Raw genomic sequence first — 26,556 nt, forward strand, 5'->3', positions numbered from 1 at the left:
TATTTCCGCGAGTTGTGGAAGCACGGCATTTTGACACGTCATCTGTGCATCGGTCGAGGTTAGATGAACGGTACCTCAAAACCGCAGAAAATTAAAGGGTTCAAAAAGCTTCTCCTCTTTATCCACAATACAAAAAACGTATGCCGCTCCAAGCGCATCATTGCTTTATTAAGGCGTTGTATTTCGCGCTTTATTTCACGTAGTTTGGCGCCTCTGTTGTGTTGGTTCTCGCAGAGTCATATGGGCCGATCCTTGAGGCGGCGCAAGAAGAAATTTCATATATGGCAAAGATTATGCAGTGAAAAACTGAGCTGGATCCCGGTGACAGTGTAATCCGCTACCGCGTGGGTCACGTGATGGGAGTCTCCGCGTCCTGCCCGAGGCAGGCCCGCAATCGCTAAAGATATAGTGTCCAAACCCTGACGTCGTTGCCGTCTTTCCGACTCCCGTAATTGCTGCTTGCGGGAGCGCACAACCGGTGTAAACACAGCTTTCAAGATCTGCATCTGTTATCCAAAGGACACCACCACCGCAACGTGGATTTTTGCAAAACGCGAATCGGAAGACGAACAGTTTTATAAGATTTACTTAGCTCCTTCTTAAAAGCTTCGCACCAGAGATATTCCCGCATATGCGTTGGTTCTGCGCAATTTATATTACTGTCCGTCAGGCAGCGCTGCGGTGTCAGCCGATGTGCCGGCTGCGCGGTCCCATTCACGCATGCGTAGATGCGCGTTTATCCTCGAGCCTACGTCGTCCTGAGCCGCAGGATACACCTAACGCGCTACACTGTGCGGCCTTTAATTTAATGATCGCTCCGTGAGACGCTTACTATAAACCGTACTCGGGGCGTGCCCGCCGGAGCCTCTTCATTAAATATGGCTCTCCCCGCGCACACAAATTGGAGCGACGCTTTCCACCCGGGGACTGAACTTAGTCGTTCCCGATGACCCGCCGCATGCCATTTGCGGATGCAGCTAACCCGGAAAGCCATGATCACCGGTGATGCTGCGCTTGCGCTGGGACTTCGGCCTTAATAATATAGGACGTCTGGGGCTACGCGCCTGTACCGGGCGGCCCAATAATACCTCTCTGGAGGACGGCGGCCCGAACGACAACTTCATGACCTCTTTGTCTTCTATGTACTTCTAATGTTTAGTTTCCGCTGTCCCAATACGTCGGACTAGACTTAATTATACTCGAAGGAGTGGTGCAATGCCGCCGACGAGACACTGGAGGCAACCATTGAATCAGTCTAGCTTGTTAGGTGAGATGCCTCGATACTTCGAAGCGCTTGATTTTTGTATACATATATATTAACGTTGTTTTTTTTATTTGCTTTCCATTCCTAGCTATCAATTTCTGTTTTTATAGTAACAAATGTCCTAAAGCTCTTACTACATTTGCGACTGATTCTTACATTTCGTATGTTTCAGTGCGGCTTTGATCATGTGGTTTTTCCTTTAGGTTGTTCATGAATACGCTCACTATATATTAAGATATATTTAATATGATAATCAAATGTTGCACAAAGACAAGTCAAGAAAGTTGCCAACAGTTCCAATATTATTGACCGACCGACCGACCGACCGACCGACCGACCGACCGACCGACCGACCGACCGACCGACCGACCGACCGACCGACGGGCTTGCTGATTGAGTTAGTGGCCTAATTAAGGAAAGAATGATATAATAAAGATGGAAGCCGCTGAATGAATGTGATACACTTACTCTCTTTGACATTTTATCTACGCAGTTGTCGATCACAGATTGAATCTTGCAGATTAGAACGCGTCATCAGAGGCGCACAGTCATGGCGCTAACCATATGATGTGTCTTCTGCGGTTCAGTCGTTACCGCCCTTGCTATACAAGGTGAGCTATTATGTTAGCTGCTTAAACTATATTTTGACAGCTGTCGTGGTACACTGAGACGCTGCGAAGACGGTAGACAGCGAGCGGCCGCTCGGTGGCACTTCCTTCTTATTGCGATGTCATTTATGTAAATTTCAGTATATTTTCCCGGCGTGCCTGCATGCGTAATTGATGTCAGCGCCTTCGCGATTAACCCGGGAGGACCAAAAGTATATAAATATTAAGGCCCACAAACCATGGGTCTTCATTCATCACCCGCAACTAGGCGCCATTATTGCTACTGCTTCGGCCTTAGGCAGCGCTGTGAGCACGTGCGGAGCTGGCTGTGAAATATTTCGGTCACACGAAGCAGTCTCTCATATTGTTTACTTGCAGAGGCGATTGCTGATTACCCGCTTTTTCGTTCTTTTTTTCTTTCGAATGTTCGGCATTAGCTCGGGAAATTTAATTGAACTCGGTGGTTGATATCGTCGCATGTTTATGCGTGTCACGATATCTCAGCTGCAACACTCATTTCGAATGCCTACGCCTAGATACGATGTCACCCAATAGTGCGCATGACATGATGATGATGATGATGATGATGATGATGATGAACCGCTGCCATGGCTCGCTCCCACTAAGGGCGATAGGCCAAGAATCAGGCGGTAGGAGGTAGCTAAAGAAAACTCCTTGAAGACAATAAACACGAAGTAAAAGCAATAAAAGAAAGGAGATTATGCAAGAACTAGATTAGTATGCGAGGCTAAGATGCAATCTCCTTCGGATCTTCGTCTTCCTCTCCACTCCGCCAAAGTGTGCGCACGCATGAACAGATTTCCAGTTTCAACAGTGTTGAATACTTTAGTAGCTCCCGAAAGGAGAGAACTGAAAAAAAATTGTGAGAAGTGTTAGAAAAAAAAGAAAATGAGGCAAACGAAAAGCAAGACCGAAAGCAACAGAAAGCTTGAAAAAGAACGCTATCGCAAAATGGGGAGCACATCTCCACGGGAAAGGACAAGGGGTGGCTACGGCTTGAGTGGCTTTGAAAATTGGGGGGTAAAAAAAGGCGGGAAGGGGAAGGTGAGGGAGGGGCCAAGTTGAGGAATCGGTGGGAGACTCTGCAAGAATGCCAGGGTGACCCCTAGCGGTGAAGGCACAACAACACAGGCAAAGGGCAAGGCGCGCTCGCGGGTTCCGATTGCCGTCATAAATCTCGGCCGCCTGCTTCCCCCCGCCCTCACTCTCTCTTCCCTCTCGCGTTTGGTTCCAGCGACGACAGAGTCAGCACGGAGCCAGCCCACACCGTGCGGCCTTGCTTTGGGCTCCTTCAGAGACTTGCGCCCTCAGCGTGCAAACTATGGCGCCGCCTTGCCGACAGCCTTGTACCAGGCCTCCCTCTCCTACATCCCTTTTATTCTTTTTCCTTTTGTCCCCATTCTCATTCTTCCCGATTTCCTCAGCTTCCGCATCTTCGCGTCCGCATACACTGTCGCAGGGCGATGAGCGGATGTTCGCTTTATGACCGCGAGTGTATGATAGTGCTTGCTTTTATTTTTCCATACATTTAGGTGTTGGGGTCTCGTTGCCTTTCTGTTTGCTCCTTCGCGATGCCGTAGCTCCGATTCTGGGGGGGCGGAAATTAGCGAAAGGGGAGTGGGTTGCGAGTTCGGGTGGCATTTAGGAAGGACTGGATTCTCGGGGCTCTGGTTCGTGAAGTAGAAGAAGATTGATGACGCAAAATCCCGAAACTCATTTTCTGGTTTGTTTAGGAGTGGCGGGTGCTCGTGCTGAGCGAGCCACGTCGACAGCTTGTTGGAGATATTCGTTGAATTTACGAGCTGATACATGAGCCGTAAATAATAATAAAGGAAAGCGATGAAATATTAATTTATTAGATAGCACTAACCCCACTTCTTTCTTGTCTTGAAAAGGAAAAGAAAGAGAAGGCACCTTGTTGTGACGGCCTTCTTATAGTAATTTTAGCTAAACATGAACGAAGTTGAGTTGAGTCTAGAACGAGGAAAAGAAACAAAGAAAGAAAGGAAGGAGGAAAAGAAAAACACTGTATTGATTTTCATGTCTCTTAAGATGGAAAGTCGCGCACTGCAGTTCAAGTGGTGTGGGCAGGATAACGCCGAACCTGCCAGTATTGATGGAGACCGCACAATGAGTGTTTCCAACCATTGCGAAAAGTGCAAGAGTCTTACGACAACATAAGCCTTCAACGTCTCACTTTGTCTTCGTCATCTTTGTCTGCTGCATTGGGAGTGCATTGTCCTGTGTTTCAACAAGTTGAGGCTTTGTTTACGACAATTTATATCTGGAAGTCAAGAAAACGTAAGCCGCCGACATAAAGCATAGCTGCTTCGGTTCCGGCGTGTTGCAATCAAAACTAACAAGAGCTGCATATTTCTAAGTGGTCATGTAACACAGTGTGTGCCCTTGATGTTTTTGGAAGCGTTTTCTTTATTGTAGCTAATGAGATGCATCTTCGTGTATACGCAGCAATTTCACGTATAAAGAGTTAGTGCAAGGCAGAGGAGCAAAATAGGTGCCTAAGTTTTTCTGGTATTAATCTGTTCAAATGCATGGTCCTGCAACACGTTCCCCATTAAATTAATGCCGTGAACACGCGCATTCATCACACTAAAAGAGCCTCTGGAGATTAACAAGCAGCATTACCGACTGCTACTACTCAAAAGCGGGTCCACAGAAGGGTGTCTAATGACCCGTGCATGATGACTGCTCTTACTGACTGCGGTATTTCTGACGTCGTTTGCCTAACGACGTTAGTTTTAATACTTGGAACAAATGATCGTCACATTTGTTTTGTGTGGCTACATTTCTTGCACGTATTTCATCATAGAATGCGACTGCGTAACAGGAGCATGTGACTCAGCAGACAAGAGCATCTGACCGCGTGACAATCACATGACAGGGGGACGGAACTGTGGGACAGTCACACCAAGGATCTGTGGGACTACGCACTGTTCCTTGGCAGGGGCATCAAAATACATGGCAGCAGCTTGCGGCAACGGTACAGTCACGCCAGAGGGGCACGAGACTGCGTTACATACACATGACGGGAGCTTATCTACGTTACAGCTAAATCACAACAGCACTTGACTATGTACCAGCCATATAAAAGGGGCATACATGACAGTAGCATGTGGCCACGTCACTGCGTAATGGAGAGATTTGCTTCGTAGCAGAGTAGGTTATGGTTTAAGTGGACGAATCCTTGCTAGACGAAGGCTGCGTAGCAGCGGCCGCGAAACAATAAGTAAATTAGTAGTGCTAGTGTGGTTAATAGGTTTTGTATTTCCTACAGCATGGGTAAAGCGCAAAAAGAATTCGTAAATGAAATAGAACGATGGTAACTGAAATTCAACTCGTTGATGAAGCACGAAGGATACAAAGGACATGCCCTTCTGTGTTTTCGTCTTCCTTCTTTATTTTACCTTAGACTTCGTCACAGTGATAGCCATTAAAATGCGAGCTGTTCTACAACACCCGGTCCAAATATCCTTCTACTAAAGTAAAAAAAAATGATACCCTGGCCATGCCTCTTACTTGACGTACCACTGTAAATTAGGGCCAACCTTAGAAATACACGCGTTATTATTCTAGCGGGTGAAGCAAGAGAACTAACCAGAAGCAGGGTAGACGAGCGCTGTCTGTTCACTATGCTCGTTCTCCTCATTTGCTTATGAGGACAAAAACATTTACAACACTTCTTGGAGAGCGAGATGGCACGGAGTGTCTCAAAACTGCCTAACGCAAAACATTTTTCGGTGAGCGCGCTAGCTTCCTCCCGCGGACACCAAGACGCAAATTTGCATCGCAGAGAAAGCGGTATCACAGACGGGGCATGGGAGATGGCATGCTCGAAGGAAGAGAATAATATTTGTGATCTTCTCGCGATCACTGTGTCCTTTTGCTCAGGGTTGATGTAAAGTGGGAGCTTAGGCCTCGTGGTCGAGGCCAACGGCGATGGACCTCCGCCGTCTGGGACTCTTCTTGGAAAAAAAAAAGAAACTATACCGCAGGGACCAGACCTAGAAGAACCGTAACGAGAATTTGGAGCGAACGTTTCCCGTCTCCTTCTCTCTTTCTTCCTTTACGCAAATGTTTTGCAGAAAACGCACACGAGGCGCACACGTGACCGGGCTTTTGGCACTGTGAGCAGACGGAAATTTTCCTAGACCTATCTTGCGAGCACGTCGCCTCATAAGTTATTCTCAGTTGCAGCTCATTTCTCGGCTGTGTGTGAGTGAAGGCTCGACTGAAACGAGAGAGAGAGATAGATAGATAGAGAGAGAGACAGTGAGAGAGGGAAAGAAAGTGGTTCTTCTAATCGTTAGTAAGGTACGGTGGTGATTATTAGAAGTTAATAAAGAAACACGATAAAAACACTACAGTACCATGCAATCAGTGACGGGTGACGAGAAACGCGGCTATAGGCTTAGGAGAGAGTAGGTGAAGTAGCGTTTAGGCAAGAGAGCAAGTGAAGTAGCAAGGGTAGCGTTTAGGCCAAGTATTTTCCGGGCACAGGGATGAGTATGTCTGGGAGTGGGAGCGAAAGAAAAGGAAGCATAACTGCGAGTCGGCCTAGTTGGAACATATTCATATTTATACTTTTTGTGCACAAACAAACAGGGACGAAGAATAGAAAGCGCTCGTCCTTGTGTTGCCCCTATTCTTCGTCCCTGTTTGTTTGCGCACAAAAAGTATAAATAGAAAGAAAAGGGTTTATTTTTTTACATTATTTACACTGGCTCCACATATGGAAGCCCACTCCAAGTAGGAACACTTTAAACGTCTGAGTTCACTACATGTCTGAGCACACATACGGACACGCCGGGACACGCCACTGCGGCAAAAGTGTCCGCTTTTAATTCGGTTAATTTCCCTAGGTGACTAGACTAGGGGAATCTGATGACTGTGTCTCGGCCAATCGCAACCGCCGAATCGTTCGCAAAATCCCACCCATGACGTCGTTGCACCGTTCCATCGGAGCCCGCCTACAACGCTCCGCGATCGCCCCCGTGTACGAGGCACCCACGTGACAATTTGAGAACCTGAAGTCGACGCAGTTCGCACAGGAGTCCTCGATGTTGGCCTCTCGCATCAATTACTGGGCTCTCCGCCACGGTCAGCTTGTCAGAGTCAGGAGGCTGGCCTTAGCAGTAGTTACCGCCTCCACGCAGGGAGGCGGTTGTTGTCGCCTCGAAGTAAGCTCCTTTGTTTACTTGCCATAGTCTATGTCTGGCCCCGTCGCCGTGTGGGCGGGTGCCGATGAAGGGGCTGCCTCGTGAGAAGCACTTAAGGGTTAACGGTCGCTGCTTTGAGACGTAAAAACGCGTAAACAAGATTTGCCCAACTCCACGAACTGGATTTCCCCAGTCACGTGGAACGCAGTGCAGGATGTCTGCGCAAGTAGCAGTGTGCGGGCCAAGGGAAGTGTAGTTATACGTATTCGATAATCTATAGCAATATACCAAATATCGTACCTCTTCCTGATCTTTTCCTTCTATAGTGAGATCATTTTGAAGTTTTACGAAATTTTGAAAAATAATTTCTTGCAGATAACGTAATTCTTGTCCTTGAGCTGGATTATTTAGAGAAGCGGACATTACTTGCAAGAGAAAAAGAAACACGTATTCATTTAATTAACGAGAATAACTAATTATTCTTTGCATTAATACTTCACAGCAGTTATTTCAATTTACGAATTGTAGCCGGTGAGATTACTAGGCGATTCCACTTGGGAATTGAATTTTCTGAATGATGCAAATTTGGAGATATGCGCCATCAAGCTCGCCGCGAAAATGCGCTGTTTTGTCGCTTACTTTTTCACGAACTGACTTTTTTTTATGCATGCAAGGACGAAAGTGACTAGAAAGCCTATGTATTCCGGATAGCACTATGGGAAATATCTCGAAACTGGTGTCACCCTGGAAATCAAATTCAAGTTCATGCGTCTGGCCATCTCACCTGTTACAGTTAGTGAACTGCAACATGTGCCGCAAAGTAATTAATTAGGAAGGTAATTAGTTATTCTTCTTCAGTTAGTTGAACATGCGTTTCAGTTTCTCGGGCTAGTAATTTTCGCCTCTTCGAATAATCCAGCTCAAGGACGGGACATACGCTTTCTGCCACAGGCGATTTTAATATTTTCCGCAAAACTTTAAGAATGAATACGCAGTATATTAAAACCTGCCGATAAAGGTAACGCCTGTGGTTCTATATATCTTTTCCCTGTTTTTCTTTTTTCACCAACACTCTAAACGTCTTTCGGTTATCTCGACTGTTGAGCAGTTTCAACCGCTTAAATTTTAGCGCTTGAGGAAGTTGAACGTGCTATACATCTCTTGCATCGTAATAACGATGCACTCGGTGATTTCGGGACATATGGCCATAGAGTTTCTCACTACATTACCGAGAGGGAAACCTGGCGCTGCTACGCTGTGGTATGCATGGGAATGCCGCTATATTGTGATTTTGGATTGGCATCGTTCTCGGAGAGCCAGGCAAGTACCGTTCCGTCTGTCACAATGATTAATTTTCTACTAGAAGAGCACGTAAAAAGCTGTGTTAGCTTTATTATTACGCAAAAACATGTTTTCTTTAAACATGAGAACTTGTTAGTGCACGTACAATTATATGAAACGTAAAAAGTATCAGTGGGACGCTAAAGTTGGAGGACAGACGACAAGATTCGTGCTCGCTTTGGAACAGTTTGTCGTCGGTTCTTGCTTTTCTCCGCTTGGTTATGTATTGTAGGTGAGCAAACTTCACTGGAATATGTAATATGCGTGAATGGAAACATTTTATGAAGATATTGCTTTAAGAATGCGTTATTTGTGTAGCCATACCCACGTTTCAGACGAAGCCTCTTAGACACCAGCCAACACAAGCCTCGCAGACACATATACCGTCATTCCCACGACGGCACAGCGCCCCTTAGGAAACTCCCATAGACGGCGGCGCCAGATTTCCTTGTAGGTTTATAGTGATAAAAGCTATGGCTTCAACAGACGCATGTCTCGCCCTGTTGCGGATTTGGCTCCAGTACGTCTTTGACCTCCGGCTGCAAACTCGGGCCTCAAATAGCGAGGCACTGCCTTGTGCGTTGTCGCGCAGATTTTTTTCTTTCCGGTATCTTTGTTGCCGCATCCTTAAATCTCTGAGGTCTTTTTAGTTGTTTACACGCTTTCCATCCAGTTTAACGTACCTATTTCTGTCTGTTATATTTGATGTCTCCGGGTTGTCTACTTGTACATTCAATTAGTCTGTATTGGTTGCCAAGTTTCTTGACCTCTATTCCATGTCCACGCTTTTGAGGTACAATATTTCTGCAATTTAACTACCCATCTTTTTTTTTTAAATCCATGCTTCTCAGGCTTCCCTCAAAACTAATTTGGCACTGCGCTTGTGTCAATTGAAAAAGGTCCAACCAATTTTTACCTATGTTGCCTTATTCTGGCTTTTAACTTTCGCCGTCAAACGCAATTCCACAGTTATTAAACAAACATATAGAAATTTCACTAGGCTAATTTGCATCTGTAATGGCAATAACAATGACGCCTATCGTCATTCAAAAAAAAAAAAAAGGAAAGCGAGGAAAGAAAGAAAGCTGCGCGTTTTGTCGCTCTTAAAGAATACTTGTTCACATCGCTTGTGTGACTTGTCCTGAATGGTGTTCTGATTCGTTTGCTAGCCGGGTCAATTCCGCAGAGAACTCGGGGCCACGAACTCTTCTTTCTTCTAATCATTGCGCACTATTCTGTAAGCACCGCACGCCTCACCCCCTGAGAGATGCAATCAATGCGACGAGAAGAGTGCTTCGTGGAGACTCTTGCCGAAATTGACGCGGCCCGGAGTTGGAGCCAATTTTAACTGGCGCGGCGCTCATTCAAATTCAAATCATCCGGCCCGCGTTTAACGTTGCAGTGTTGCGCGTAGCGTAGTCGTGGAGCAGGGGCTGTGCGAATTTCACTCTTAGCGCGTTCGCATCATAGAGCCGAATATTACTACAGAAAACTGAATGAGCGTGAGCTTTATTGAGGCTAACAACGTGAGCCCATAGCGTGAGCCTAACGTGAGCCTAACATGCGCGACGGTAAACTTTGCGATATTTTTTTTTTGTCGCACTTGCACAGGTGGGCTGCTTCTCCTTTTGAGGCTTTATGAACAGATGATAAATTTCTCCACATGCGTGAAGATTTTCTTGTGCGCATGTGCCTACGCCATTTAAACAAACAATGTGTTCTTTATTTCATCAGACACCGCTTGCCGATAATCGCTCTCTATAAAATGTGTCGTACCGCAAGAATTCATTTGGGTGAGAGGAGGCTGTAAACTTGACCCTACATCAGACAACGTTAGCTCACTGCTAGTGAGTACACTTACCATAGGGCCAATGTAAACAACAATATGGGTACGACTAATGTTCACAAAAGTTGGGTTGGCGTTGGTTGGAGTTGATATCGGGGGTTAGTCGCTGCCTAAGCCGTAAATAGACGAGAAATGTGCTCTTCACAATATCAATGTGCGTTGTTCTTTCTCTTGCAGGATTTACGAACTTCTGCTAGCCATTCACAAGCGGTTGCAAATGACGTCATAATAATGTGAACTGGCAGAGAGTCGTTCACTTTCTGACAGCTTTCATGGTTCAGCTAGGACGGATATTCAGACGACTGGCTTCGTAATATTTCAGGGGGACACAACCACTTGTTTTTTTTCGTAAATATATAAACAGATTATTGCAGTAACTAGGGTAGCGTATCGGTTGACCCTACAGTGTACCGGTATAAGCTGTTCGTTTAGACTCTAGGGTTTGAGTCCGCAAGCTGTTGATTATTCATGGACAACGTAGGGGCTGGATGCTTGAGACAGTTGCTTCCTTGAACCTGAACGGAAGGTGTGCTTCTTTCATTACTAGTTAATACGTGTTTACTATTTTTATGATGTTTTGCTTGCCACAACTACGATCTAATTGTGAGGCTCGCCGTAGTGGGGGGGCTGCGGATTAATTTTGACCACCTAGGGATCTTCAACGTGCCCCATATGCTGTGGACGCGGGCGTTTTTGCGTTTCGCCCCATCGAAATGTGGCCGTCACGGCCGGGGCTTGATCCCATGACGTCGTGCTTAGCAGAGCAACATCACAGCCGATAAAGCAACCCGGTGGCTTACTAGATAAGAAGTGTGTGCTGATATGGTGTTAAAATTTTAACTAAGCGAGGCGGCTCTGATAGTGCTTCCTTTAAGTAAACTCGGTGAGAGTGATTACCAAGTAAATTGTTCGACTGCATTCAAAATCAACTCTTGCGCGGAGAAACAGCCGACCGGAAGTTTATTTAACTATTGCTCTAAATAGCAGTGCGCAAAAAATCAGCTGTGGAAAGATTGTATTTTTTTTCTTTTTTTTCATGACTTGAACAGCGGTAAGGATCCCGGTAGGTCGTGCGACTGGTCTTATTGTCTTATGCCAATGCAGACCTTCTGCATTAGTATCACCTCAGAATAAGTGCATATTAGGCGAATTAGCCTGATAGACGAATAGACAATGCTCTGGTATAGTTAAAGATCCCCAGGTGGTCGAAATTTCCGGAGTCCTCCACTACGGCGTGCCTCATTAATCAGAAAGTGGTTTTGGCACGTAAAACCCTACAATTAATTAATTAAATTACCTGGTAAAGTGCACGACTTGCGTTCCCAAACCCGAGAATGCTGACTTAAAAGAATGGTTGTCTGTAACTGTTCTCGCGTGCGCTAGTTCTTGAATAAGCCTGGAAGCCTAAAGAAACTTCCCTGGTTGGCATTAACATATATCTCCGCTGGAATAGAAATTTGTTCGCACTTGAAGCTATAGCTATCGGTCTGAAAGTAAATTGAAAGGGTGGGATAGGGAGGTAGGGCAGGGGGGGGGGGGGGGTCTACGACACTTCGAGTTTATCGGGTATGGCCCGTGCTTCAGTTATACGTGAGCCGCGTTTAAAGATGTGCCTGCTCATACGCCATAATAGCGAAGTTACTGCAACGGCAGCGGTACGAATCTCAACACGCGGTTGCACCTCCACTTGGAGGCTGGGGTTTTAGCTCCCTGACCCGATGGTGAGCACAAGTTACACAATAAACACGCCCTTTTAGACACAGATCTTTTTTGAAACGGTCGGTCTCCAGAATAAAGGGACGCCATAACGAAGCTGGGGGAAGGGAATTCGAGCAGAAGACGAACTTGGTTAGACACGTCGTTTCTGAGGGCGTAATTGGCCGCATCTTCCGCTGGGGTCTTTGGTACAGGGAAAGGGGTCAGCACGTCGCCTTCTTCTCGCTCTCTCTCTCTTTTCGTTCGTGCGTAGAGTACGCATAAGCAGTGACTTCACTCATTAGAAATGCAAATTGTCTCCTCTGTTTGCAGGGCCCTGGACGGCGAGGTGCACAGAACGGCGCGATGCGTGCTGCCGCCCTGTGGGCGGCGGCGGCGGCTGCGCTCGTCAGCCTGCTGTCGTCTGCACTGCTTTTACAGACGACGCTGCTGCTACCGGCCGCTACGCAGGCATCGGCGAATTTCGTGCAGCAGGCAAGTTGCTTGTAGCGATTGCTTTTGTGTGTTCTCTGCACAAGCGTTTGAACCGAACGAGAGGGAGGGATATACGGAAGGTAGGGATTTGACGAGTCAAGAGTCCAGTTGGCTACCCTACGCTGGGGGAAAGGAGAAGGGGAAGAGAGAGAAGGAGTAAAGACGTGCATGGGGAGTACTTGAGTCAAACCACTCGTGCAAACCAGACGTTCTCATAAAGCACAAAAGTCCCTTCACTGCCTTCTGAGCCGATAATCGGTGCTTGCAGTAAAGTAATCGGGTCGGTGTTGGGCAATCTTGTCAACGACGCGTAGAACGAGGGAAAAGGAAAAGAAGGAAGACAATACGCGTCTTCCGCCTTCCTTTTGTTGCTCGTTCTTCAAACATTTGATGCGTTATCATTGTTTGTGTAGTTCACGCACTCTCCGAGGGCTAATTGGCTATGTAGCTATGTCTATAAGCGGTTTGCCTCCTACCTTGTTCACTGGGTAGTCTATGGTCCAATAGGTAACGCATCCAGCAGCTAGGCTGAGGGAACAAGCTTTGAAACCAACCGACAGACCAGCCTTGGTCACTGAGTATGTGGCAATGTGCACATGTGCTGCTTTTCAACGAACTTCTTTCAAGCCGTCGTGGGTCGCTGTAGATGCGGGACTGTGTATGTACCGCTCTTCAGTGAAACTCTTCGACACCGAATTGGAACACTTCGTATGGGCCGCTCGGTCGATGATGGTGTTCAAGGAACTTCGTTAATGTCAACTTGGGTCTGTAGGTAGGTGCCAGTTGGTGTGTTCCTCTCTTCAAAGTAGGTTTTGACGTCAACTTGGGTGACTAGGTATGTGCCACTGAGAATGTGGCGTTTTACAACGACGAGAAAGATGTTTTACATTTCTACGATGCTGGGAAGAACGTGGGAGGAACCCACGTCACACGGGTTCCTCAAAGAGAGGAATCTGACGCTTCAGCACGCAGCGCCGCAAATGCACTGGGCACGTGCTGCTCTTGAGTGAACCCATGCGAAACTTGAGTGACTGATTACATCAACGCGATAGCGTGAAAGGCCCTGTGTCGCAGAAAATCCGTCGTGTTTAGAAAAAGTTTATTTCGACAAGAGACGACACGAACACTGAGTCATAATCACGGCACAATTCCACCGGGACGATAACATGTAAGAAACGAAACACAACACGTTTTCAACGTAAGTAATGTCCGAGTCCTCACGCACCAACATATAAACACGTATACCCACGGAAAGGCACAGTTACACATAGACTAAATGCCACATGTACAAAATGATTTTCGAAATATACAGTGTACACAGTGGTTATGTGCAATGATGATGTGATATAACACTTTACACAATTTTCAAGTGATGTGCACGAGATGTGTATATACGAAAATGATCATGTATACGAGAGGACACACACACAGAAGTCACGGGCACCTGCATTCTATGTGCATTTGTCGGCGTCGGCAGCGGCAACGTTGTCCGTGTGAGAAAAATCATCCCCACCCAAGCATCTCGATCCACGCAGGCCCTCCGCGTGGTGCATAGGCTTTACTGAACTATTTGAGTTTCTCAAAATAAAATGCGCCGGAAAATTCGTAAAGTACGACTTAGACACAATCTCCGGACATGATAGCGTGGGACTGCAATTTGCCTATACGAGAAAGCATAATTCTGTTACGAGGGAACTCAAACGCAAACCCCCTTTTTTCAGCAACAGTTTGAGGGGTGTCTTAGTCGGAGAGGCGCACCCTAGAAAGCTTGCCTTCGTGCATAGCATTCGCCGCCAGCGTGTCCAGGAAAACATTACGGTTACATAAGCTGCAGTCGCCGCGAAGTGTGAGAAGCAGGGAGGAATCTTTCAATGCTATCGCGTTCCACAGCGTTCCGAGCTGAACAAGAGACATTTAGAATAATGGGGGGAGGAAAGCAGGGAAGAGGTCGATACGACCGGACCCTTTACATGTATAGGTGGCGGTACAAGACAAATAAAGAAGGTATGACGAAGCAGAAAAAGACGAAGGAAATGTACACAAATATGCTAGGATACGAAGCATATATAGCCTACCTGATTAAGTCTAGCATGGTAAGTCACTATTTGTCATCGCTCCGTTGCAAAGGGGATGCCAATAAATCATTATCATCTTCGAAGCGTTGCATACCACACCTTATGACAAACTCGTTCCGACGGTGGCTATACGTTGTGTCGCTATATTAATTCAATGCTAAACGCATTACCGAGACTAGTCATCGAGAAATGGGTTCTGCCAAGTTTTGTTTTTTAAGTGTGGACCGATACCACTAAATATCTAGTTTATTTTGCCAGAAATCGGACAGGTCTAGCAAAATCTTTCTTAGCTGGTGCTTCTAATGCAGGGCTGGCGGGTGGGAGTTCTTGTCGCAGCGGTTGTAATTCGATGGGGAAGGAGGGCAAAAACGCAGGTTTGCAGTCAGTGTTGCACTGGGGAGTCAAAAAAGGATCAATGAATCAATAAAGTGATCGGTCAATCAATGAACAAATAAATAAATATTTTCTGCAGCTATCGAAGTTGCACCTTTGACTTTTATCGCAATGCGAAACGCATGACCTTCTAGCCAGTGTGTAATCGCGTGGCTATATGTCATGGTGTTATTTTGCCACAGCTCCGAAGTTGGCTGAGATCGCAGAAGTAAAGCGATGAATAGAGAGGTGCGAGCATCAAAGGTGCTGCGCTTAAGGAATTTGCGCCTGCTGCCCAAATTTCCTTTAGGCGGCAATCGCATGTGCTGATGTGATAGCGATTGGTCACCACGATAAATTACTAGGTCGTCTCAAGCTCAAAGCTTTGTCCATATTTTTGTCAATTCTCAAGAGAAGACTATTCGCAGTTTTCTAAAACACGTGCTTAACTTACGTCACATTTAGAATGTGACCAAGACCTATCACATTTGTACTCGCACCTCAAGTCTCTGAGACGCACATCCTCGGACCCACTTGTACTCCCTCAGAGTCAGACTAAGGTTTGAGTGAGTCGGAGTTTGAGGGAAGGAAGTTCTGAGTGAGATCACCGTCCTATATTTGTGTCACACCTGTGTGCTATAATAGAGTTTTCTGCAACTGCCAATTTACGACTGAGACTCTGGCTTTGCTGCAGTATAACACTGCTTGAGGAGAAGCCAACTAAAGAAAGGAATAACAAAATGGATGAAATGGAAATAACAAATGGATGGATAACAAAATGGAAAATAACAAATGGAAGTTGTGGTAGGTAAATACAAAGTGAGCCATGAAACATGGTGCAAATGAAGGGTTGTTTGGCAGACGAGACAGCGCGGTAAGACGACGACTGATAGGCGCAGCAACGCGACACTGCTGCGCCAAACCAAATTTACTCCTGAATCTCTGCCTTCTCTGCAGCTGACTAATGCCTCAGGAGAAGCCAAGTTAGCAAAGTAATGAATAAGTTGACGTAGGTTGCTATAAGTAAAAGGGAAGTCACGAAAGAAAGGCACAAATAAAGGGCTGTACGACAGCCGTATACTTCAATTAGCCGGTGCCACATTCGTGTCATCCCTCTAGAAAGCTGAACACTCGCAAGAACACACAGTGTGGCTTGTAAAGAGAAAACCTTAGATCCTACTTCTCAATGTTTTTCTTTCTTATTCGCTTGCGATGCCACGCGTAATACATACTTGTCAGAGGCAAATTTTTGCGAAACGCTGAAATACCTTCCTTGAGCCCTGCGTTGACAAATTTGAATCGGTTCCTAAATCAAAGCATTTAAATTCTAATTACCCTGGGAGGAAATTTTCTATCGATAATCAAATTCGAGTAAAATAAAATGAAACATTGAAATAATCCTACACTCTTTTTTAATATAATCATAACAATAATAATAGTAGTAATAACAATTTATTCGGCGAAAATACAGAACAGAACTTTAGAGCAGAAACATTCTACAAACATTCGCAACTCTACAAGCAGCACTTATTGAATAGTCTTAAGAATACCGAAATAACAAGGTATTTAAGAGCAAGCCAGATGTTTTTTAAACTGCGTGTTTCTTGCGAAGCTGCTTGTCACCGATTGTGATATTAATTGATCCACGTGTAAGATAAGTTCGTTCGTGTTATATGCTCTAGAGGACGCATTCGAGAAAAAGATATGGTGACTTTTTCAAGCAGAGTTGTTAACCTTATGTGTTGCTCTTTTTTTTGGCTATCGTTCCACCATTATGAAACGTTAATGCAAGATTTCAAAACAACAGAGTTACGATAATTAGATTTTTCTTATGATGAGTGTCCATGTGTCTCCAAGAACGCGCATGAATTTGCGAAGTGTATATATATATATATATATATATATATATATATATATATATAATAGTCTACGAATTCGAAGTTTTCGTAAATGCTCATATTTTGTTATTACGTCAAACTAAGATATAGTGGATAAGCGCGACTGAACGAGGACGTAGAAAGGAAACAGATACACAGAGACATAGTTGAAGTGAAGCGCTGTCTCTGTGTATCCGTTTCTTTCAACGTCCTCGTTCAGTCGTGCTTACGCCCTGTCTCGTGGATTCTAACCATCTAGCCCGCCAACGTGTGTTAACCAAGTCAAACTAAGTCCGCCAAAGAATACACCAATGCGCGATCATCAAACTACACTAGGCCGGTTACACGGAACGCCGAAGACTGCGAAAACCAGAAAAACAAACAAACCAAGAAACAAATTCGGGGGATCTCTCGTTTATGTGGGAATCGGTGACAAGCGAAACCGTCTTTGATGTTTATTGAAGTGTCTTCACTTTACTGCTCTTCACTTCTGAGCTCAAGGCTTCTGGCTCAATGCACACACTCTGTTTAATTTTTTTAAAGTTTATTTCTTCCCACTCGATCACATCGGTTGCCTAGTTCTTTAGTTCCGTGTAGCCGACTTAAATTTCTTGCTGCCGACATCTTCACTGCTCTGTACATAGGTACTTATGCTTGCAGCATGCTCTGGTTCCATTTTGTCGGCAACAAATACAGCAGAGGTAAGTACCTCTGCTATAGTTGTGGCCGACTTCTTAAGTTATTGACTCGTGTTCTACTTGTCCATCGGGGCCCTTATTCAGGGGTGCGTACCCAGTCTGGTGGATTGGCCGAGAGTGCTCACATATCGATTGCCACATGGCCACTTGCATATATCCAGTGTTGTCTCAAGTTGTTTGATAATCGACAAGACAGCGGCATCCAGCCGCCACCAACCATTTCTTTATATTTAGTTTTACAGCGAAGCTTTTACCCTCTAGTTGGTCGGGAGCTTTCGTGGCGTGCTAACCCCAAAACGCTGCAGTTGAAAACAAAGGTTTGTGTTTGAGTTTCCGCGCAACAGAACTATATTTTCGCGTACATTCGAATTACACTACAGCGCCGTCTTGTCTGTAGGTTGTGTGTAAGTCGTACTTTACGCATTTTCTTACACAGTTCGCTTTTGAAATATAATTGAGTTCAATAAGGCACTTGCGCTTGGCACGAGTCCTAGAAGAATGAGAGAGTACGCTGCTTTTTCGCACTCGTGCATGCGAGCGTGACGTGTGCCATTTGTGATGGTAGTGCTTGGGTGACGAGGTCGAACGTCCGCACCAGCTTTGCTGTACACCTACTGCCATAGGGCGGGATGGAGCCGAATTCTGTTTCTTCCACAATGTTGCCAAATAGCATGCCTTGCTAGTAATTCTCACCACTCGTAGTGCTTTCTCCCATACAACAAGGAAATATCTTTTCTGCCACTCCACCTGACATCGTAGATCTATCTATCTATCTATCTATCTATCTATCTATCTATCTATCTATCTATCTATCTATCTATCTATCTATCTATCTATCTATCTATCTATCTATCTATCTATCTGTCTGTCTGTCTGTCTGTCTGTCTGTCTGTCTGTCTGTCTGTCTGTCTGTCTGTCTGTCTGTCTGTCTGTCTGTCTGTCTGTCTGTCTGTCTGTCTGTCTGTCTGTCTGTCTGTCTGTCTGTCTGTCTGTCTGTCTGTCTGTCTGTCTGTCTGTCTGTCTGTCTGTCTGTCTGTCTGTCTGTCTGTCTGTCTGTCTGTCTGTCTGTCTGTCTGTCTGTCTGTCTGTCTGTCTGTCTGTCTGTCTGTCTGTCTGTCTGTCTGTCTGTCTGTCTGTCTGTCTGTCTGTCTGTCTGTCTGTCTGTCTGTCTGTCTGTCTGTCTGTCTGTCTGTCTGTCTGTCTGTCTGTCTGTCTGTCTGTCTGTCTGTCTGTCTGTCTGTCTGTCTGTCTGTCTGTCTGTCTGTCTGTCTGTCTGTCTGTCTGTCTGTCTGTCTGTCTGTCTGTCTGTCTGTCTGTCTGTCTGTCTGTCTGTCTGTCTGTCTGTCTGTCTGTCTGTCTGTCTGTCTGTCTGTCTGTCTGTCTGTCTGTCTGTCTGTCTGTCTGTCTGTCTGTCTGTCTGTCTGTCTGTCTGTCTGTCTGTCTGTCTGTCTGTCTGTCTGTCTGTCTGTCTGTCTGTCTGTCTGTCTGTCTGTCTGTCTGTCTGTCTGTCTGTCTGTCTGTCTGTCTGTCTGTCTGTCTGTCTGTCTGTCTGTCTGTCTGTCTGTCTGTCTGTCTGTCTGTCTGTCTGTCTGTCTGTCTGTCTGTCTGTCTGTCTGTCTGTCTGTCTGTCTGTCTGTCTGTCTGTCTGTCTGTCTGTCTGTCTGTCTGTCTGTCTGTCTGTCTGTCTGTCTGTCTGTCTGTCTGTCTGTCTGTCTGTCTGTCTGTCTGTCTGTCTGTCTGTCTGTCTGTCTGTCTGTCTGTCTGTCTGTCTGTCTGTCTGTCTGTCTGTCTGTCTGTCTGTCTGTCTGTCTGTCTGTCTGTCTGTCTGTCTGTCTGTCTGTCTGTCTGTCTGTCTGTCTGTCTGTCTGTCTGTCTGTCTGTCTGTCTATCTATCTATCTATCTATCTATCTATCTATCTATCTATCTAAACTAACTAAAGCAGAATAATGTAATAGACGAGCGCCATAGTTACGTAAAAGACAAAATAAAAATTAGCTTGCGCCTTCCCAACAAGGGAATGTTGTTGTCGCACAAATTTTAATGGCATAGTGCGCGCCGTTGAGTGCGCGGCCATTCCAGTCGCCATAACGACCGCGGCTGTCTCCGGCTTCGATGGAGCGTTTCGCTTACCGTGGTTCTTGCCCCGTGAGACCGAGCACGGCCTGTGCTTGGCTAATTTATGCGAGAATGTAAAAGAAGAACAGAGCACGTGAAAGAAACAAAAAGCCGCAAAATGAAAGAAACGGGGGCAGTGTTTTTTCATTAGCGCCTAACCGTTGAACAGCGAGCGGCCTTCCCGCGCACTCGGGACGCATTGTCTCCTCCATTCCGCAGGAAACGTGCGCCGCGCGAGGCTCGAATGTAAAACACTCTCGAAGCCGGTGTGATAATCGATGCGTGCAGACAGCGAGCCAGCGACCAATGAGCCGGGAACCGATGTGCGCGGAAAAATAAAGAACTGCTGGTATCAGAAGCAAGCGATGCGTGTGAATGGATGCGCCAGTGAAGATGCGCGAACCGATGCCGCTTCCCGTACGTCGGAAAAGTGAGCGCGCAGCTAGTTAGAAATTGGGTATTCTCATGTGCGCTAACCATGACGACGTTTCTGAATGCCAAATATGCAGGGATCCTCGCTTTTCTTTTACATCCTAAAAACAAGAAAGGGTAGAAAATTTTTTGCGCATATCACAGCCTTCTGGCTTTGCTCCAGTCCCGCAGCAAGTTCGCGTAATATGACCAGAATTCGTTAAGTACAACCCTGGTTACTGCTACTTGCCTGGTTGTGCGAGACAGAGAAAGAAGAAAACTTCGCCTCTTTCTGCGCTTCTCTTAACGTGAACATCGCGCCATCCAACAATTAGTGGAAGCGGATCTCGAAGGCCCTGTTTCGCAGTAGTGCATACGTTAGAAATGGCAGGATGACGTCATAGCCGCCGTGTTTTCGGTCGCCATTCGTTGCGATGGACCTCAAGGAAATCATATCCGTGCTTTCCTTGAAAAAACCTGGTAAGTACCAGTGCCAAGTGTTGCAACGGACATTAGAGACCATAAAACGTGACCTTGATGCGAGATTCGACACCTGAGGTTCTTTAACATGTACCTAATTCTATGTACACAGGTGGTTCTTGTATTTCGCCTCCATCGAAATGCGGCCGCTGTGGTCGGGGTGTGATCTCGCGACCTCGCGCGCATACAGCAGGAAAAGTAGTCGTAGAAATGCTTATGTGTAAAAAAAAATAATCCATGACGTCATATTAACGTGTTGGCGCTTTGGGTCGGGCATTAATTTCATAAAGAAAGACGTCGCCCCTAATTTTCAGATTTTCTGATTTCCACAGTGAAATCTGAATTGCGTGACATTTGTCTGCTCTTGTTGCGAGAAGGTAGAGAAATATATAGAAATTACGTCTTATGAAACGCGGTACACTTTATTATTGCTGTGTGAATTCTCGTGCTTATCATAAAGTGACTTTGTTAGGCTCATTCGGAGCACCACTAAGTATAAAGTGGTTACGAATTGCTGCGTTGCCAAAATGAATTTCACATCGCCAGAAGAACTAGTGACTTCTCAGAACTTTAAATACTTCTCATGCGCACAAAGGCCCTTGACGTCAATGTAATCTAATCGCTTGGTGTTCCCGGTGCAAAATTTAATAAAGACAGTGAAAGTTGGAAGATATAACTCAACGTAGTGAATGTTTACAGCTACTTTTTTTCTCGTGTGAACAGCGACCTCACGTTAAGCACACAATACAGAGGCAACGACAGCGTTTGAGTTACGTTACGATTTAATGAAGCAATTATTTGAATACTATGCAACTAACGGCGATGCGTACAATTGTGCTGGCTTTCACCCTATATGCAACATGTAATATCGGGCAGCGATTACGTTCATGCAGCGCGAAGGTGGCAACTTTTAAATCACATATATGTTACCTTGAAACACACGCAAGTAAATATATTTCGGGCTTCTATGCCACTTGGTGCCACATTGACATGTGGCCATTCTAAGGGGTTAGTTGCGCATACCGAATGACTAAATGATAAAAATGAAGCAAATCGAAGAAGCCATGAATGTAAAGCTCTATTCTATTAAAAAGTCAGTGTCTTCTAGAGATCCCTCGAGCTGACATTATGTGTTGAAACGTTATGTAGCAAACCTTTTTTTTCATGAAACAGAACTGAAGTGCGCTTACTCGCTCTTCTTTGGCGATCAGCATACAGCGTCTATACAGGGTGTCCCAATTATCATGCACCAACATTTAAAGATATGCAAATACCAGGTAGCTGAACACAACAAAGGTAATGTTGTTTGTCGTTGTTTGGAGATACTCAGAGTATATTTTGCACTCCGCCGAGTTACATAATTAGCCTTAATTAATTATTAAACTTCTCGAACATTACAATAAGACGAAAAGTGTCAATTAGAAAATTGTAGAGCATCGTGAAAAACTCCAGATACAGCTTTCTGTTGTTCAGCACGTGCTACCTAAAGGAATTTTTTCGAGCGTGAAAGAATTCCGTGAATACACGCAATATTTTATGTACATACCCGCGAAAAGTCGGTGACCCACGCGGAAAATGCGGGAAAAAAAATCAAGGAAAGCGTAAGATATTTCTAAATTTGTGTCGTCACACCGACGTAGCCACACAGTGTTTGGGACGTTAAATTGGTGCAGAAAGAAGTCAGTCTTTTTTTTTTTGTTCACTAACAACCAACCGTTGATTCACCAAATATACATAGAACCTACCAGGCCGAACATAACTAACTTAGTCTTCTTATATAGTGTTCTTGCAATGTGCTTCACGGTGACAATCTCGAGGGCTTGAGCAACCATGCTTAGTCGTTCACCAAGTACCCTTTCCGCCGCAAAACGGGACGGCAAGAAAATTTTATCGCCCACTGCAGCCTAGGTTGATGGCCAGTGTCGTGAGGCCGTTTCGACAATCGTCGCGAGAATTGCCGCTCCCGCGCTTTTAAAAAGTAGCAGTTATTCATTCTCATTCGCTCGTAGCAGTTAGAGCGCGCAACTTCAGCGAAGCGAGTGTCAGTCAGAATAAGAAGAAAAAAAACACAAACTCGATAATGCCTGAGCGTGGTAGAAATTGCAAAAAAGTACTGAAGTACTGCGGAGTCAGCGATACTTCGTTAGTGGCAGAAGCTAAAAGAAAATGAGTGCCTAATTTTGGAGAGCTATGTGTGTGGTGAGGGTAGGAAGGGAACCGTAACTTTTTTTTATGTCTGGGAAGCACGCAAACCTCTCTGCTTTTCCTGTAGATAAAATCTTTCCCTCTCAGTTTTATGACTTTCCTAGACAAAAACATGAAAAATGAAAAAAAAAAACTGGATTTTTTTAATCTCAGAAATTGTGGAGATGTAAATTTTTTTCAAGGAAATGGATCCCCCAAGGGGAAGCTAAAAAGAAGTTTGACCTGAAACGACTTTTGTTCCATGAGTCGTTGGCTCATGAAGAAGATAGTTTTTTTTTGCATGTGTGTGTGGTGTGTTCCTTTCTCTTGGCACTAAAACTTCTTTCGTTCTTGTTTTTCTGCTGATGGCTCATGAAGAGTATATATCATTTACTCGCGTTATTTTTCTTTGCTGAAAGGCATTGCTTCTAGGCTGTCGTCAAAAGTTTTCTTTTTTTTTTTTGAAGGAGGGTTCTACTCAACGCGTTCTTCTGGGTGCTGATTGCGATCAGGGGAAAGTACGCTTACTTCCACATTTGGCTTCTTTTGTGGATAAGGTCACGCACGTTCCGTTAAAGTGGTGCTTTGCTCGCGATATTTCATGACAGTTGAGCGTATTACATCTATATTCATAACGTGCCCAACTATCGTTTATTCGGGTTATTCTCCCGAAGCAGCTGCGACTGAAGGCCACGTTCGAGGACGAAACATCCACCCATCGCGAAACAAGAAGAGGGTTTACAATAGCAGCAAACCAGCCGAGTTGGTGTCGGTTGACTTTGGGAAAGAAAGAGGGCTCGCAGAACGTGGGACAAGGTTTAACATGGAAGGAAGGATACTTGCGTGAAATAAAACTAAGCGTTAACTCGATGCACAGAAGGTAGAAAGGCAGCGTATAAAGGTTGAATGTGAAAAATTGTTGTCCAGCCTAATTGTAGCACGAAGCTACCAAGGAAACCCCGTACGGGTTTTCCAGAAACAAAACCTCGCATTGTAGAAAAATTCGTTCTGGTACGGGATTTGTCCCTTTCGTGCACATTTTTTTTTCACGTTTCGGGCTTCTGCAGTACTTATTTGCCATACTAAGATTGCGTGCTTGAGACAGCCTTACCTCCTCCCTGGACTCCTTGTTTCTTAAATGAAAGATAAGAATCGCGATACGATAATCAGAACCAGTCAAGTTTTAAAATCATGGGGTTTTACGTGCCAAAACCACTTTCTGATTATGAGGCACACCGTAGCGGAGGACTCCAGAAATTTCGACCACCTGGCGTTCTTTAACGTGCACCTAAATCTAAGTACAAGGGTGTTTTCGCATTTCGCCCCCATCGAAATGCGGCCTACGTGGGCGGGATTCGATCCCGCGACCTCGTGCTCAGCAGCCCAACACCACATCCACTGAGCCAACCAGTCAAGTTTTCACATGTGCGTGGCAGCTTAAGTTAATCTTCATGCAGAACGACATTCTCATGGCTCACGCACGAGGAAGAGACCTCAGGAATTTGCATTGATTGCGCTAGCATTGTACGGAGCCTCCATGCTACCCTTCTTGATTAGTATTGAGCCGAAAGCCTTAAGTGGCTCGTACACCCGATGGCCTTGAAAAAAAAAAAAGAAACGCGTCGTCCGGTCCAATGGTAGGAAAACTATCATCACCGGCAATGGCTCATCCTTTTCGTAATGCAGAGGCTACGAGCACTCCGCAAGGCGGTAGGTTCAGTGCACATATTCGTTTGAATCACGCCTATAAAGTAGAGAAACACCCGCCGTGGTTGCTCAGTGGCTATGGTGTTGGGCTGCTGAGCACGAGGCCCCGGGATCGAATCCCGGCCACAGCGGCCGCATTTCGATGGGCGCGAAATGCGAAAACACCGGTGTGCTTAGACTTAGGTGCACGTTAAAGAACGCCAGGTGGTCGAAATTTCCGGAGCCCTCCACTACGGCGTGCCTCATAATCAGAAAGTGGTTTTGGCGCTTAAAACCCCATAATTTTAGTTTTAGCACACAGAAACGCGGCGTCTAGTCGAGTGGTGCAAAAACTATCATCAGCAATGGCTCATACCTCCCCAAGCAAGCGAAAAATACGATGGCTCATCCTTATATCAATGCAGAGGCTGCGAGCACTCAGCGATGCGTAGCATTGAGTCCCTACATTCATTGGAATAATACTTACAACATACAGAAACGTGGCGTCTAGTTGAGTGGTACAAAAAAAAAAGACTACGTAACTTCGCAATGGCTCATGCCCCCGTAAGCATGCAAAAAAATGCAATGGCTCATACCCCAGTAAGGCTGGGGCTACAAACGCTCTGCAAAGTGAAGCAAACAGTGCATTGATTCATTGAAATTACCCGTACAACAAATAGAACAGCATACATTTCAATCCCCTGCTGAGAGAATGCAGCGTAAAGTCAAAGAGAAGCGTTGTTGACGCGATTCTGACCCCGCTATACGAGCGTGCAAAGCCGCAGCTGAGAGTCGAAAATGAGCCGAAGAGAGCCGAACTGCGAAAGCAGCAACGCGACGATGCGAGACGGCACATTGCCAAGCGTGCGGCAGGATTTCGCCTTCGCGCGTTGCAGGAGTGTAACATGCTGCCGTACCTTTGTCTTTCTTTAATGTTAAGCCTGTTATAATAAATCTAGAAACAAAAGTAACCAAAAGTGGCGATTTGGTCCAGCGGTGTCGTTCGGTAGCTACTTTTAATGCCGAATATCTGGCTCGGGGAGCACAGTGGCACGAGAGCGACTTCCGTGAGGAAGTTTATCCTTGGCGCACCGACAAGTGGGAAGAGAGGGAGGCAGTGTTTAGCCCGAGAACGGAGTGTGACGCCTACTAACTGAAAGCGAATCACTGCTCCTGCGTGCGTGGATAAATAAGACTAACTCGCTCACTCTTTTTCCGCAGAGTCGTCTGTAAGTTCTTTTTTACTAATTAGTGTGAAAACATTTGGGGCGCTGTAAGAGATGTATATCCGCGTACCGTTACAATGTCGAATGCCCCGTATGCTTCTCACACTTCTATTACCGCCGCTCTCATATACTAACTGTGCCGACCCAGAACACCGAAGAAAGCTGCGGCGTGCCGTTTTAGAGTGACAGCCGTCAACCCATCTCTGGCTCGAAGTGACGCAGCACTTTGAATGTAATCATTTCATAGTTTTGTCGTCACGGCAAGAAGGGTGCATAAGTTCGAGGCCACGATAGTACCACTGTCTACGCGCACTGGTGACCACGGATTCTCTGAGTACGAGCTGTCGGGCCGTCTTCGTATTTATGTTTGTCTTCGTCGCGAAGTTGTTATCGTGCTGCCGTCGTGCCACTGTCATCTCGCATTCGTCATCATCAAAGGCTGTGGCTCTAATAGCGCACCCGCACCCCCCCCCCCACCCTGTTTTTTGCTCGATAATGTTAACGCTGGTGAGAGACGCAGGACTCCTTACGCCGCCGTCTTGTCGAAATTGTGCCATCATCGACGTCGTAGAGGGTGTAAGTAAACCTCACTAAGCCTACGTGTGAGGAATAAGAAAATAACGTGGAAGAGAAAGTGAAAGGGCGGTTCTCGAGCAACCCGAGTCCTTTATTAAATTTCCTAGCGTGGCACCATTTGTTCGGCACACGTCAGTTACATATCGGTGGCCACTATATCGTCAGCACGGAAAGTTATCAATGCCATTGAACGACATGGTGCCAGTGAACAATGACACACACACACGCACACACACAGAGAGAGACTCACGCACGCACACGCGCACACAAACAGACAAGCAAAAAACACACGCACGCACACATAATAAAAATAAATAAAACGGGATGAAGGAAGGGCGAAAAGAAAGGAGAAACCTAATCAGCGGAATATATAAATATAGGCGAGATTACAGAATGCGGAAGGAGAGC

The 26,556-nt window shown here is 45.7% G+C and overlaps 1 protein-coding gene across 2 annotated transcripts in view; it reads left to right on the forward strand.

Moving 5' to 3' along the window:
- Nmdar2 (glutamate ionotropic receptor NMDA type subunit 2) overlaps positions 1 to 26,556 on the forward strand; it is a 218,936-nt gene that overhangs the window by 130,532 nt on the left and 61,848 nt on the right. For both annotated transcript variants that reach the window (XM_075702104.1, XM_075702103.1), the window contains one exon: positions 12,286 to 12,447. In XM_075702104.1, the coding sequence (XP_075558219.1) occupies positions 12,319 to 12,447 (129 nt within the window). In that variant the 5' untranslated portion in view covers positions 12,286 to 12,318. The remainder of the gene's footprint in view (positions 1 to 12,285; positions 12,448 to 26,556) is intronic.

This window comes from Dermacentor variabilis, chromosome 8 (genome assembly GCF_050947875.1).
Source record: "Dermacentor variabilis isolate Ectoservices chromosome 8, ASM5094787v1, whole genome shotgun sequence".
Taxonomy (NCBI): domain Eukaryota; kingdom Metazoa; phylum Arthropoda; class Arachnida; order Ixodida; family Ixodidae; genus Dermacentor; species Dermacentor variabilis.